The sequence below is a fragment of the Octopus sinensis genome, linkage group LG5, assembly GCF_006345805.1.
Source record: "Octopus sinensis linkage group LG5, ASM634580v1, whole genome shotgun sequence".
Classification (NCBI taxonomy): Eukaryota; Metazoa; Mollusca; class Cephalopoda; order Octopoda; family Octopodidae; genus Octopus; species Octopus sinensis.
The window spans coordinates 83,582,609-83,597,795 of record NC_043001.1 but is presented as its reverse complement, the minus strand read 5'-3'; the positions used below and the strand labels follow the sequence as shown (position 1 = coordinate 83,597,795).

Genomic DNA, 15,187 nt, shown 5'->3' with positions numbered 1-15,187 from the left:
ATGTCATGCGAATTCTGATGACTCTTCTACAAACCTTAATGCTATTGTGCAAAGTGTCAACCAACTCTATGCCCACACAGCCAGATTGATATCATTTGCAAGAGCCAACATAACTCAAAAATGACAGACAGCTTACTGTTATGCTGTCAGACACTAATAACAATGGATGGCTCTTAATCATACATGTTCAGTCATGAGAATTCTTTTTGTTTTAGGGTATCTGATACTGCATTGTCTAATATGTCCTTCAGTTGAGTTTGATTTTTAAAAGATTTTAACTGCTATTTCTAATAGAGTGAGTGACCACATTGAGATTCCTTCATTGGCTCATGTAAAAGATGGCTGTTGACGATACTGGCTATGATATGGTTTCCTGGAGTGGGGTTGGCTCTGCCAGATCAAAAACTGCCCAAGACATGTTGCATGTCAGTCACGATGGTGCCTCTATGAACATGAGCAGTCCTCAGCTAAAGCCCTTGTGATCCCCTCAAGTGCTAGGCCTCACTGTCCCTCATAGGTACACTGTTTTAACAGAATAAAGACTGTATCACAAAACAAAACAAAACAAAAAAAAAGAGGGCCCTTCCTCTTCAAAGCCAGTAAATATTTCAGGTCATAACAAATACTGACTCCTTACAAAGCTCAGGGATACCCATAATGGAGTATTGCTCCTACATCTAGGACAGCTTTACTACTACATATACATACATCTTAGATTATATATAGAAAATACCACTCAAATGATTTTAAAAGATTTTAACTGCTATTTCTTGTAGGTGTCACTTATAAACATACTTCAGCCTCTAGCTTACAGATATTCTTTTACTTGTTTCAGTCATTTAGCTGCAGCCATGCTTGAAAGGTTTTAGTCAAACAAATCAACACCAGGATTTATTTCTTAAGCCTAGTACTTATTCTATCAAGTCCTTTTGCCAAACTGCTAAGTTACAGGGATGTAAACACACCAACATCAGTTATCAAGTAGTGATGGTGGGAACAAACACTGACACACACACACATATATATATATATATATATGACGGGCTTCTCTCAGTCTCCATCTACCACATCCATTCATAAGGCTTTGGTCGGCCCAAGGCTATAGTAGAAGACATTTGCTCAAGGTGCCACACAGTGGGACTGAACTTGAAACCATGGAGTTGCGAAGTAAGGTTCTTACCACACCGCCACACCTGCACCTATGCTGTCTCTTCTTTCTCATTTTTCTACTCCTACAGCAACTGCTTCTGCCTCTTGTAGCTGGCTGACCTTAGATTGTGTGTAGAAAATACCAGTCAGCTGATAGGCAGGAAGTCACTTATAAGCACACTCCAGTCTCTGGCTCACAGATACACTGTCAGGGCGGCGAGCTGGCAGAAACGTTAGCACGCTGGGCGAAATGCTTAGCAGTATTTCGTCTGCTACTACGTTCTGAGTTCAAATTCCGCCGAGGTCGCCTTTGCCTTTCATCCTTTCGGGGTCAATTAAATATGTACCAGTTACACACTGGCGTCGATATAATTCACTTAATCCGTTTGTCTGTCCTTGTTTCTCCCCTCTGTGTGTAGCCCCTTGTAGGCAGTAAAGAAATAGAAATAGATATTTCATCTGCCACTACGTTCTGGGTTGAAATTCTGCTGAGGTCGACTTTGCCTTTCATTCTTTCGGGGGTCGATTAAATAAGTACCAGTTACGCACTGGGATTGATGTAATCGACTTAACCCCTTGTTTGTCCTTGTTTGTCCCCTCTATGTTTAGCCCCTTGTGGGCAATAAAGAAATAAGAAACGTTAGCATGCTGGGCAAAATGCTTAGTGGTGTTTTGTCTGCCACTACGTTCTGAGTTCAAATTCCACCGAGGTCGACTTTGCCTTTCATTCTTTTGGGCTCGATTAAATAAGTACCAGTTACACACTGGGGTCGATGTAATTGACTTAATCTCTTTGTTTGTCCTTGTTTGTCCCCTCTATGTTTAGCTCCCTACGGGCAGTAAAGAAATGATACACTGTCTCCTCTCTCTAATTGTTCTACTTCAACTGCAACTACTTCTGCTTCTTGTCCCTAGCTGGTCTCAGACTACCTTCATTCAGACACATGTCCTACCATTATTATTTGTCCTTTAGAATTTTATTATTTAATCTTTCTTCTTAGAACTTTGGTCCTTTGGAATTCTGTTCCTATTCTTTTACTCTTTTACTTGTTTCAGTCATTTGACTACAGCCATGCTGGAACACTGCCTTGAAGGATTTTAGTCAAATGGATCAAAGCCAGAATTTATTTTTGTTTTCTTAAAACTTGGTATTTATTCTGTTGGTCCTTTTTGCTGAACCACTAAGTTACAGAGACATAAACACACCAACACCAGTTGTCAAGCAGTGGTGGAGTACAAACACACACACACACATGATGGGCTTCTTTCAGTCCCTGTCTACCAAATCCACTCAAGGCTTTGGTCAGCCTGATGTTAGAGTAGACACCACTTGCCCAAAGTGCCATGCAGTGGGACTGAACCCTAAACCATGTGGTTGGGAAGCAAGCTTTTTACCATGCAGCCACTTCCTTGCAACAGCTTAGATAGAAAGTTAAGGGTATTAATCCCACTAGTTTCAGGAGCACAACCATTGTCTCTACACTAAACTAATCATAACTTTTGCCGACATATGCGCAAGCATGGCCGTGTGGCTAAAAAGCTCACTTTGTAACCATATGATATTGGGTTCTGTACCACTGCACAGCCAGTGTCTCTTTGGCTTAGTGTCTTCTACTATGGACCTGGGCTGATCAATTCCTTGTGAGTGAATTTAGGGTAGAAGGAAACTGTGTGGAAGCCCATTGTATATATGTATTCGTGTGTCTTTGTATATGTGTTTGGTCCACACTCCCACTCCCGCCACCCAACCATTGCTTCACGACCAGTGTTGCATTCTTGTGACTTAGCTGTTCAGCAAAGGAAACTAATAGAATAAGTACCACTCTTGGAAAAACATCAGTACTAGGGGTTGATTTGTTTGACTAAACCCTTCAAGGTAGTGCTCCAGCTTGGCTGCTGTTCCAGTACCTGAAATGTGCAAAAGGTAAAGGTATTCTGTCTAGAATCATCATCATTATTTAATGCCTGTTGTCCATGCTGGCATGGGTTGGATAGTTTGACCAGTCTGATTTGGTATGGTTTCTACAATTGGATGCCCTTCCTAACACCAACAACTCTAAGAGTGTAATGGGTACTTTTACATGCTACCGGCATGGGTGCTAGTTACATGACACTAGTATCTGCCATGACTACAATTTCGCTTGACTTGAAGGATCTTCTTTTCATGCCCAGCATATTGCCAAAGGTCTTGGTCATCTGTCATTGCCTTTATGAGGCCCAACACTTGAAAGTACTTTGTACATGACACATTGCCTCCATGAGGCCCAACATTCAAAAGGGGCTTTTTACATGTCACCAGCATCGGTGCCAGTTACATGACACATAGCCTTCTTTGTTTTTAAGACAGTATGACAGTATGTGAAAGGTATTTAGTAACTTTCTGTAACACTGATATGATAATACCATAAATACCAGAAGCACTTGCTAACATTATTTACATTCGATGAATATTTGTCCTCATCTTGTTTGTTGTTAACACGTTTCGACTGATATACCCTCCAGCCTTCTTCAGGTGTCTTGGGGAAATTTCAAACCTGGGTTCTCATTCCCAAGGTATTTTTGATGTTATTATTATTATTATTATTATGAGTGTTGTTGTTGTTAGTGTTCAGGTCACTGCTTGGAATTGAACTTGGAATCTTGGGGTTAGTAGCCCGCGCTCTTAACCACTGCGCCATATGCCCGTAGGCTTATGTTAACAACAAACAAGATGAGGACAAACATCCGTCGAATGTAAATAATGTACATAATTCCTCATTTCTTAAATATAGAACTGCATTTGCTAACAGTTCTGTGAAACATCTGTTCTTTGTTGCAGGAATTAATTGCTTATGGTTTCTGCAATGTCTTCAGTTCCTTTTTCTCAGCCTTCTGCAGTGCCGTCTCACTCTCAAGAAGTCTTGTCCAAGAAAATGTTGGCTGTAAAACTCAGGTAAAGTGATAAACACCTTGTTTGTTTATTTTTTTTTTCTGTTCAACAAAGAACAGTACTCAACTGTTCACAAGTTTTAGTTTTTAAAAAATGAGATTAGATTACCAATGCAGTGTTTACTGATTAACTATTTTACTTAGGAATTTTTTTTTAATGATATTATGTTCACCACTATATTATTTATTGATTATTATTCACTGTTTAACTGTTTACTAATATAGCGTTTATTAACAAGATGTTCAATCATTGTTATATTTAACAAAATATTGTATTTTATTATAGTATAATGACCTAAAGTATCAGTTCGTTAAGAATAAAATGTCTGATTTTGAACTGAAAGTTTATTTTACTTTATCTCAACAAAAAGCAATGCAGTTAATTAAAGTATGCACCTAAATTATGAACACAATTTTGTCATTTCATCAATAGCTTATTTATGCCAGCAGTGAAGAATACTGGAGAGCAAGAGGTGATGAAATCGCAATAGATATTTTTGCATCTTCTTCAGGTTTGAAGTTTTTTCCTTGCAAAAAGTTGTCAAATGCCTGGAAAATGTAATAGTCAGTTGGTGCAAGGTCTGGTGAATATGGTGGATGACAGAATACTTCCAAGTTCAGTTCCTGTAACTTGAGTAGTGTTCTTTGTGCAACATGTGATCGAGCATTGTCTTGCAAGAGAATTAGCCTATCTCTATTGACCAGTCTCAGTTGTTTAATTGCTAGTTCACTCACCATTTCATCCAGTTGGTTGAGGTATACATCTGCTGTAATTGACTTACCAGGTCTCATAAAGCTGTAGTGGATGACACCAGTGCTGGACCACCAAACAGACATCTTTAGCTTTTTGGGGGGCAATATTCTGTTTTGTTAGTTAGTTAGTTAGTTAATTTGGCTCAAAAGCAAATAGCAAGGCCATGTAGGGGGACATGGAGTTAAGTACAGGGTTTTGGACTGTGTTTTGGCATTTCTTCTCTATCCAACCACTGTGCAGAACACTTGCTTGTTGGAAAGAACCCATTTTTCATCACACATAACAATATGATACAAAAATGGTTTGCTTTTATGCCATGACAGCGAGTTTTAAGATGACATGTCATTTGATGCTCGTTCAGTTCATGTGGTACCCACCTGTCCAGCTTCTTTTCCCTTGCTGATTTGTTTCAGATGGTCCAATACAGTTGGAATCGAAATATCAAACCTTGCTGCTAACTCTCCAGCTCATCATTATCCACCTTGGTCTCAGGTCTACCAAAGGGCTCATTTTCAAGAGTAAAGTCACCAGACTGGAACTTCTCAAACCATCGACATACAGTGCACTCATTTGCCACATCTTCATCAAACACCTCATTGATGTTTCGAGCTGTCTGGGATGCATTGGTTCCATGACGGAACTCATATACATTAAACAACATGAATTTTTTTATCACTCCATGGGTTCACAAAAATTGATTTACAAGAGAAAACTCATAATATAATCAAACTGCATGAATTGTATTTCGAAAAGTGATGATGTAACTCTTCAATGTTGCAAAACAAAGTATTATCAGGATAAAACATTAGAGTTGATGACTGTCAAACTTGGTAATAAGAAAATCGGACATTTCATTCTTAATGACCTGATAATATTTTATGGTGAACTGTTTACTGATGTGGTATGTTGCTGGTGAACTGTTTACTATTGTGCTATGATGTTAGTGAACTGTTTACTGATGAATTGTTTACTAATGTGGTATCCTACTTGTGAACTATTTATTAGTATGGTTTGCTGCTGGTGAAGTGTTTACTGATGTGGTATGCTGCTGGTTATTAAGGCGGCGAGCTGGCAGAAACGTTAGCACACCGGGCGAAATGCATAGCCATATTTCGTCTGCTGTTGCGTTCTGAGTTCAAATTCTGCCAAGGTCAACTTTGCCTTTCATCCTTTCGGGGTCGGTAAATTAAATACCAGTTACGCACTGGGGTCAATGTAATCGACTTAATCCATTTTTGTTTGTCCCCTCTCTGTTTAGCCCCTTGTGGGCAGTAAAGAAATAGGTATGCTGCTGGTTATCTGATGAAAATTATACTATTTACTGCTGGACTGTTCATTATCTTTGTTCTTGCTGGAGTGTTGTTCATTGATGAACTGTCTACTGATGGTTTACTGAACTGTTTACTATTAAAATAGATTCTACTGCACTTTATGAAACTAATGTATAATAGTACAATTGTTTACCACAACAGTGTATACCACTTTCATCTTTACTGTTACAGTATGTTCTACTACCACATTGTGTACATCTACACTGTGTTCTTTTTCAATGTTTACCACTACTATGTTCACTAACATAGTGTCGACAATCCTCCTCCAGTTTTTTTTGTTGTTTAGTTTCGCAGTTTTAAGTACCAGAATGCAAATAGGCCTTTCCTACTTCATTAACTATACAACTCTTTGTTGCTACAGGTGACTGGTTTATTCTCATCGGTGCTAATCCTAATAGTACTCCTTGTTGTTGGCCCCTTGTTCAGGACCTTACCAAATGTAAGTTGTAAATTTTTCACCTCTTGATTGTAAAGTATTGTAATGATGATGATGATGATCATCATCATCATCTTCATCGTCATCATTGCCATCGTTGTCATCATTTGATATCCATGTTCCATGCTTGTATGGGTTGGACAGTTTGAAAGATCCAGTGGATCCAAGGACTACATCCTGCCGGATGCTCTTCCTAACCAACCACCTACAGCATGTACTGGGTGCTTTTTCTATGCCACCAGCATTTGTAAGGCCATTATGTAGTTTACATTACTTCAAACCTCGAGGCAGCTTTATCCTGGTTGATGGAGGCAAAAGCCTTGTGACTGGATTTGGTAGATGGAAACTGAAAGAAGCCTGTCATATATGGATATATACATATGCATATATACATATATATATAGATATATGTGTGTGTGTGTGTGTTTGTGTGTCTGTATTTATGCTCCCGTAACTTAGCGGTTTGGCAAAAGACACCAATAAAATTAATCCTTGAGTCGGTTTCTTCGACTAAAGGTGGTGCTCCAGCATGGCTGCAGTCAAATGACTGAAACAAGTTAAAGAGTACAGAGTATGCGTGTGTGTGTATGTATATATATCTATATCCATATATATATATATATATATATATAATCAAGGCTCTGATGAAGCTATAAGTTGTTACTCATGTACTCAGCTATGAGTCCACTGCATCTTATAGCAGAAACAGCTGTAAGCTAATGCGGCTCATACAGTATTGTATATTCCTCTGCCTTGGATGAGAGGGCAGGTGTGTATTAATGTCACTTTCACTTGATGACTCGTGATAGTTATAAATGAGTGTCACTGTCATACAATCTGTGAAATTCATCTTGGAAATAGTGAAGGTTTGCAACAGGAAGAGCATAGGGGCATCTAGCAACAGAAAATCTGACCCCAAATTTCCATCTGGCTCATTGTATGTAGTGAGACATGATAGTGCTGTGGGTTCTTTTATAACCTGGCCCCTTTTTTTTATAATGTTGATATTGAGGTTATGGGTTTTCTTTTCTTTTTTTTCTTTATTAATGTATTCAGGTAATCAGAAATTATGTAATTAAACTTAGATTTAATAATGTGATAGCCAGATTGGAATGGATGTCTTGCTGAAGGGAGATAATTTGAGAAGTATTACTAAGAAAGGTATATAGATATTAATTTCAGAAAGCGGGTATTTATACTAATTTGAAAAACAAGTGTATATACTAATTTCAGAGAAAAAAACATATATGCTAATTTGGGAATATATATATATATATATATATATATATATATACACATACATTGGACACTAAACTCTGCTTGCAAAGACCTGTTCAGGTAAGTGAAATCGAAATCAAATTCGATGACTGGCATCCGTGCTAGTGGAGCGCTAAGAGTACCATATGAGCATGATCATTGCCAGAGCAACAAGCTAGCCTCCGTGCTGGTGGAACTTAAAAAGCACCATTCAAGCGTGATCGCTACCTGCGTCGCCTTACTGGCACTTGTGCTGGTGGCAAGGGAAAAAACATTCAATCGAGGTCGTTGCCAGTGCCGCTGGATTGGCTCCTGTGCAGGTGGCACATAAAAAGCACCATTTGAGCGAGGCCATTGCCAGTACCGCCTGACTGGCCCTCAAGCCAGTGGCACATAAAAGTACCCACTACACTCTCGGAGTGGTTGGCATTAGGAAAGGCGTCCAGCTGTAGAAACTCTGCCAGATCAGATTGGAGTTAGGTGCAGCTATCTGGTTCTCCAGACCTCAGTCAAATGGTCCAACCCATGCTAGCATGGAAAGCGGACGTTAAACGATGATGATGATGATATATATATATATATATATATGGGCATGGCTGTGTGGTTAGGGAGCTTGCTTCCTAGCTACATGGTTTCGGGTTCAGTCCCACTGCGTGGCACTTTGGGTAGGTGTCTTCCGCTATAGCCCCGAGCCGACCAGAGCTTTGTGATTGAATTTGGTAGGTGGAAGTTACTGCCGTGTGTGTATGTGTGCGTATAGCTGCTCAGTGCCTCTCCGAAAGAGAGAGAGAGGGAATATATATATATATATATATATATATATATATATATACTAATTTGAGAAAGAGGTGTATATACTAGTTAATTGTAAATTCTCCAGCTTTATAGTCAGAAAGCTATAAGGGAAGACATCTGTGTAGTTACTCGACCTGTTAAAATGAGCATAAATCCCTTTCAAATCACATCTTATTATCTTGGGGGGAAAAATAGGCTCATTGAATAATATACACTATTAACCAATGAGAATAATAATTATTAATCCTGGAGATAAAATGAAGTTAATACTAAACAATTTTAATGCTGTTAGCTCAGCTGTCATTTGTAATTCTTTGTGCATCATTTCCAAAGTGCAATAATTAAAACATTATACATTAAAACCTTATTAAATATCATATTATGATTTTTAACAAAGATACAAGGCCAGAAATTTGAGATGAGGCAGTAATAGTAACAGCCAATTGAATAAATTGAAGTAGTTCACTGATTCTTGCTATAGTGAACCAAAAACAAAGAGAAGTAGAGCCAACCTTAGAAAGATTTGAATTTAAATTGTAAAACCAAAAAAGACTACTGATTTATGAATCACTCTAGGAATACTAATCATTGATGTAGACATGATAACAGAAACATAATATTATGTCAGGAAGTCGCAAATGTATAGAGGAGAGGATTAAAAGTGTATGGCATAGGTGTTTTTCAATAAAGTAAAATTTGCTTCAAACAGGAAATAAAATTACATAAAATACAGGGTGATTATGTCTGAGCGAAGTAAACCAGCTGACCTGAGGATTAAACTGTAACAACTGTTCCATTTCTTTTGATCATTGTTTTGTTTAAATTCATTGTCAAAAGACCTCTTCTTTGTTTCCACATTTCACAAATATCATATTCACTTGAACTTCAGAGCTGGCACTAAGTAAATTGTGCAATTGTTTAACCCTTTAGCATTCAGATTATTCTGTCAATGTAATGCTTAATGCTTATTTATTTACATTGTTTTGAATTAATCAATCATTATCTCATCATCATCATCATCATCATCATCATCGTTTAATGTCTGCTTTCTATGCTGGCATGGGTTGGACAATTTGACTGAGGTCTGGTGAACCAGATGGCTGCACCAGACTCCAATCTGATCTGGCAGAGTTTCTACAACTGGATGCCCTTCCTAACGCCAACCACTCTGAGAGTGTAGTGGGTGCTTTTATATGCCACTGGCACGAGGACCACTCAGGTGGTACTAGCAACGGCCACGCTCAAATGGTGCTTTTTATGTGCCACCTGCACAGGAGCCAGTCCAGCAGCACTGGCAACAACCTTGCTTGAATATTTTTCTCATAGTTTGAAATTTTTGATGATGTGATTTTTATATTTTTGGAATGCCATTGTAGGGTGGATGTGAGAGGCTTGTGAGCATAAAACAGAAAAAATACTTGGGTCGGATATCAACAGTTTAAATGTTAATGGGTTAAGGTGCTGAAATTTGAGGGTCACACATAAGCTCTGAACAATTTCATAATTCAACTAAAAAAAAAAATCTGACGCATAAATGGGGAGAGAGGAGGATTTTTCAGCTGCTGTAAAAGACAGTGATGGATGCAGGAAGTTATAGGGAAAAAAATTAGTGAAGGATGCCCATTATAGGGTTGGAAGACAAAGGCACACATTGTAAGAAGAGAATATACAGTGTAGGGCTGGGAGAAAGAATTGCATATTGTAGGGCTGAGATAGAAGGTGCATGCATATTATTGGGCTGAGATAGAGTGTGCATATCACAGGGCTGGAAGAAGGTAATGTATGTGGTATGGAATATGGGGACATATATTGTAAGGCTGAATTAAGGTGTTTAATATCCTGGCACTGCTCTGTGAAACTTCTTTCAAATTCTTCATTTCACTGTTTTAATGCACAATTTATTTTATTTTCTTGCTTCATTTCAATTCTCTCTTTCTCTCTTTTATTCCAGTGTGTTCTGGCTTCAATTATAATTGTGGCATTGAAGGGAATGTTCCGACAATTTACAGAACTTCATCGTCTCTGGTGGATCTCAAAAATAGATTTTGTAAGTTATCTAGAAATCAGTTTTTTCTTTCTTTTTTTTTCTTTTCAGATTTGTATTTTTTTTTTTTTTTCATAGCAACAGGATTTGATGTGATGCCTAGTAGTGTATCTGATACAATTTCTGGCCATCATAAAAGACCCTGAAAACATTTTTTTCTGCATTACTCCATTGAAATACCTTTTTTCATATACTGTTAATGTTTTTTTTATATCAACCGGCCTGGGACTATTCCTGGTTCTATAATACTAATTTCCTATTTTAAGGTGACCTGAATGAAGACTTTCACAAGCAATAAAAAAAATCAATAAGAAATAACCAAAGCCAGTGTGGAAACCCCTTTATAGTAGTTTGACCTGCTAGAAATAGCAGGCATGTCACTCTCTTTCCACACTTTACTATCTTTAGAAATACAGAATGATGCACATGATTAGCATTATCACCACCGCCATCTAATTACCATTTTTCCATGCTTGCATGGGTCAAATGGAATTTGTTGAAGCGCATTTTCTACAGATATCCTTCCTGTCTTGTTTTTCTGTCTAACCTCTCTCTCTCTCTCTCTCTCTCTCTCTCTCTCTCTGTTGATTGTCTTCAACCATCACCAGTACCACCACCATTGCCACCATAACTGCCATGCAGACCTCTGATGCCACCACCATCAATACCTTCAACTTCGCCACCTTTCCCTCCATCAGCACTGTCTTTCACATCGCCTACTATCATCGTCATCCCTGACTGCCTCGGCTACCACCACCACCATCACCATCATGTCCGTCGCCTCCTCCTCTATCACAACTACAGCTCATACTATTATTATCACCCCATTACCATCACAACTATCAATCTATTACCACCTTTACTGTCTTTATGCCTACTATTACTCACGCCCCAGCTGGAGGAATAGTAGAAGTGTCATTGAATAGTGAGAGGCGGGGGTCAAAGTGTGACACACTGACACACAAATTCGTTTTGGTATTTATTATTATTACACACACACACACATACATATATATATATATAATATATATATATATATATATATATATATACTGTGGCTGAGGAACAAAAGCTAAAAACAGGATAGAATGCTTTTGATATCATTGTAACAAAATTTTTATTTTATCTTTTTTTTGTGTTAGGCCAGTAAGTGTTATTTCCTATTTGCTTCTATCTAGAAATAAAAGGAAATGACTACTATTCCCTTCAAACTTTGCTTTTGTGACCTTCACATCAATGTTTTGAAACTGACCAATTTTCCATTACATTTCAGAGAGATTCAGTACTGAGGTACTGAAGCAGAAATATTGTTATAGCAAATATTTTGCTCAGTACCACAGATTTGCTTGTCACTTGCTTGACCTTAACCACTTGAGCATGTCCCTTAGTAGCAGACAATAAGTGTATCTTTGATCATGGGCAGGAGTAGTGGGGGAGCATCATAACCATGTGCAGAGAGGGATTTGAATAAACATAGCAAAATTTGAAGGAAATATTTGCCATTTTTCATACTTTCTAGGAGTATCAGTTGCTTGACCATAACCACTTGAACATGTCCCTTAGTAGCAGACAATATGTGCATCTTTGATCATGAGCAGGAGTATTGGGGGAGCATCATAGCCATGTGCAGAGAGGGATTCTTTGGGGTTTGAATAATTGTAGCAAAAACTAAGTTTGAAGGAAATATTAGCCATTTTTCATACTTTCTAGGGGTAAGCAAATAGGAAACAGTTGCTACCTAAGAACAAAAATTGTGTTACCCAGTGTAATAGATCTACTCAATCAAGCCTGACCTGGGGTTAAACAGCAGCAGCAATGATAAACAAAGCAGTCAAATCAATTAACAAGGGAGGTTGTCAACTTGTTAGACAACCAACTGATGGAAGAATAAAAAGGTGATTCATATAAATTAGTTAAGACATATGTAACGAGGTTGAATTATAGCCAAACTGGCTGTAGACTTTCTCAAACTAATTAAGAACGAAAATAAATTGGAATCAATTATTCATCAAAGGAAGTTTTCAAGTCATTAGGTAAATCGACCAGTTTCAAGAATAGACTTGAAACATGTTTGAAAAACCTTAAATTCAAAATCTCTTTCTAATGCCGGTAAAAGACACAGTTTCAGGATATTATGGCAGTGTGGTTAAAAAGCTTAATTTGCAACCATGTGGTTTCAGGTTCAGTCCCACTGCATGGCGCCTTGGGCGAGTATTTTCTATTATTGCCCTGTGCTAACCAGGGCCTTGTCCCTGTATTTGATAAATGGTAGTTATGTGGACCCCACCACACATACATACACACACACACACATATCATCATCATCATCATCATCATTGTTTAACATCTGCCTTCCATGCTAGCATGGGTGGGATGGTTTCACAAGTGCCGGCCAGGCCAAAGCCTGCACCAGACTTCTGTGACTGTTTTGGCAGGACTTTTACAGCTGGATGCCCTTCCTAACACCAACCACTCAGCAGAGAGGACTTAGTGCTTTTTACATGGCACAAGCATAGATGAGGTCAGTTTTGACAAACTTTTTCCAGCTGGATGTCCTTCCAAACACCAACCACTTTACAGTGTGGACTGGGTGCTTTTAAGTGGCATCTGCACTGACAGGGTCACCAAGTACTTTCAAGACAAAAAAAAAATAGAGGCATTCAAGAGGGGAGGAGGCATTGAAGGAGGTGATCTTGTGTTGGATGATGAAAATGTTATTGTGAAAGGCCTGGTTGGAAGTCCAACCTACCAAGTTCTTTTACAGGGCTTAGATAAACAGAAGGACCACTGCAATAAGTGGGTGAATCTGAGATGGAAATGTGTTGAATAAAATTATAATTAACTGATCCTCCTGTATTTTCTTTTACCCAAAGCCAGGAACTTTTTTGTACCCTCTCATATAAATGTATGTGTATGACTGTTGGGGACAAACACATGTGTTTTTCCCCACCACCACCATTCACTTAACAATTGGTGTTTGTCTGCTTAAGTCCCTATTATTTAGTTCAGCAAAAGAGTCTGATATAATAAGTACCAGCCTTTAAAAATATAAGTATCTAGGTTGATTTGTTGTCCTTCAAGATAGTACCCCAGCATGGCCACAGTCCAATGACTGAAATAAAAAAAAAAAATAATAAAATCTATATTATGTATTTGGCTGTCAAACTAAAGTAAATAATAGCTTCATTGTCCATCAGTCACTAATTGCAAACTAGTCAAACGAGGTGTAACCTTGGACAATTTAGATCTGATGGGTTGCACAACAACAAACTGATCAATGAGCTAATGAGGAAAGCTCTACATGGTTGCTAGACATAACAGCCAAATTGTCTAAGATCACAATATACCATCATAACCCTTTTGTTACTGTGTAACTGTTGAAATACACTGTATTTAAATTTATTTTGAAAATTAGTAAAATTTACCACTGCTTTCATAAGCTAATCAAATTTATGGGATGCAAGAGGCAGTTATAAACATCTGTCATGTTTATATTATACAATGTCACCATGAAGAATAAATGAGAGTCACAGATGGTGTTCCATCTAAGTTATTTGCATGTGCACATGTTTTACAACAAGGGAAGGGAAAAAATGTGCTCACATGATTTTCATTATGAAATCAAATTTTTAATTGATGGTTACTCACGTGGATGCACATGTAAAAAAAAAAAAAATTTAAACATGATGCAAATTTCTCTATGTACCCACAGCAAAAACAAAAAACAAAAAGTTTGAGGGTATTCTTTTATTTCTTTTTGTCATATGACTGTGGCCATGCTGGAGCACTGCATTTAGTCGAACGAAGCGATCCCAGGACTTATTCTTTGTATGCCTAATACTTATTCTATTGGTCTCTTTTGCTGAACTGCTAAGTTACGGGGATGTAAACACACCAACATCAGTTGTCAGACGATGGTGTGGGGACAAAGACAGACACACAAACATACATGCATACATATATAATATATATATATATATATATATATATATATATATAGGACAGGCTTCTTTCAGTTTCTGCCTACCAAATCCACTCACAGGGCTTTGGTTGGCCTGTGGCTATAGTAGAAGACACTTACCCAAGATGCCATACAATAGGACCGAATCCAGAACCATGTGGCTGGCAAGCAAGTTACTTACCACACAGCCATGCCTGTGCCTATGTTAGATGAATGTGTAATGAACCTAATATTAAAATATTTGTATCTTGTGACATTTTAATTACTGGATAATGAAAAATTTTTTTAATTTCAACGCATTGAGCTTAAAAGGTTTGTTATCACTAACCTTTACTAATTTAATCTAACTGCTCATATCCCTCTGTCTAAGAATGTTAAAAGCGGATTTGGTACTAATCCATCTGAGACTACTCCTAGATCTATAATACAAATTTAGAGAGAACATTTGATGAACATGTAATTCATTATACTATAGGCAGTATCTGTGATCTGCCAATCATGCTTTCTTTGACTCTTTACCGAAATGTGTAGG

General features: G+C 37.9%; 1 protein-coding gene across 4 annotated transcripts in view; it reads left to right on the top strand.

Moving 5' to 3' along the window:
- The window catches only part of LOC115212317 (sulfate transporter), a 295,950-nt gene that overhangs the window by 255,902 nt on the left and 24,861 nt on the right, over window positions 1-15,187 (top strand). For all 4 annotated transcript variants that reach the window (XM_036502783.1, XM_029781178.2, XM_036502784.1 and 1 more), the window contains 3 exons: window positions 3,968-4,081; window positions 6,524-6,601; window positions 10,602-10,697. In XM_036502783.1, the coding sequence (XP_036358676.1) occupies window positions 3,968-4,081; window positions 6,524-6,601; window positions 10,602-10,697 (288 nt within the window). The remainder of the gene's footprint in view (window positions 1-3,967; window positions 4,082-6,523; window positions 6,602-10,601; window positions 10,698-15,187) is intronic.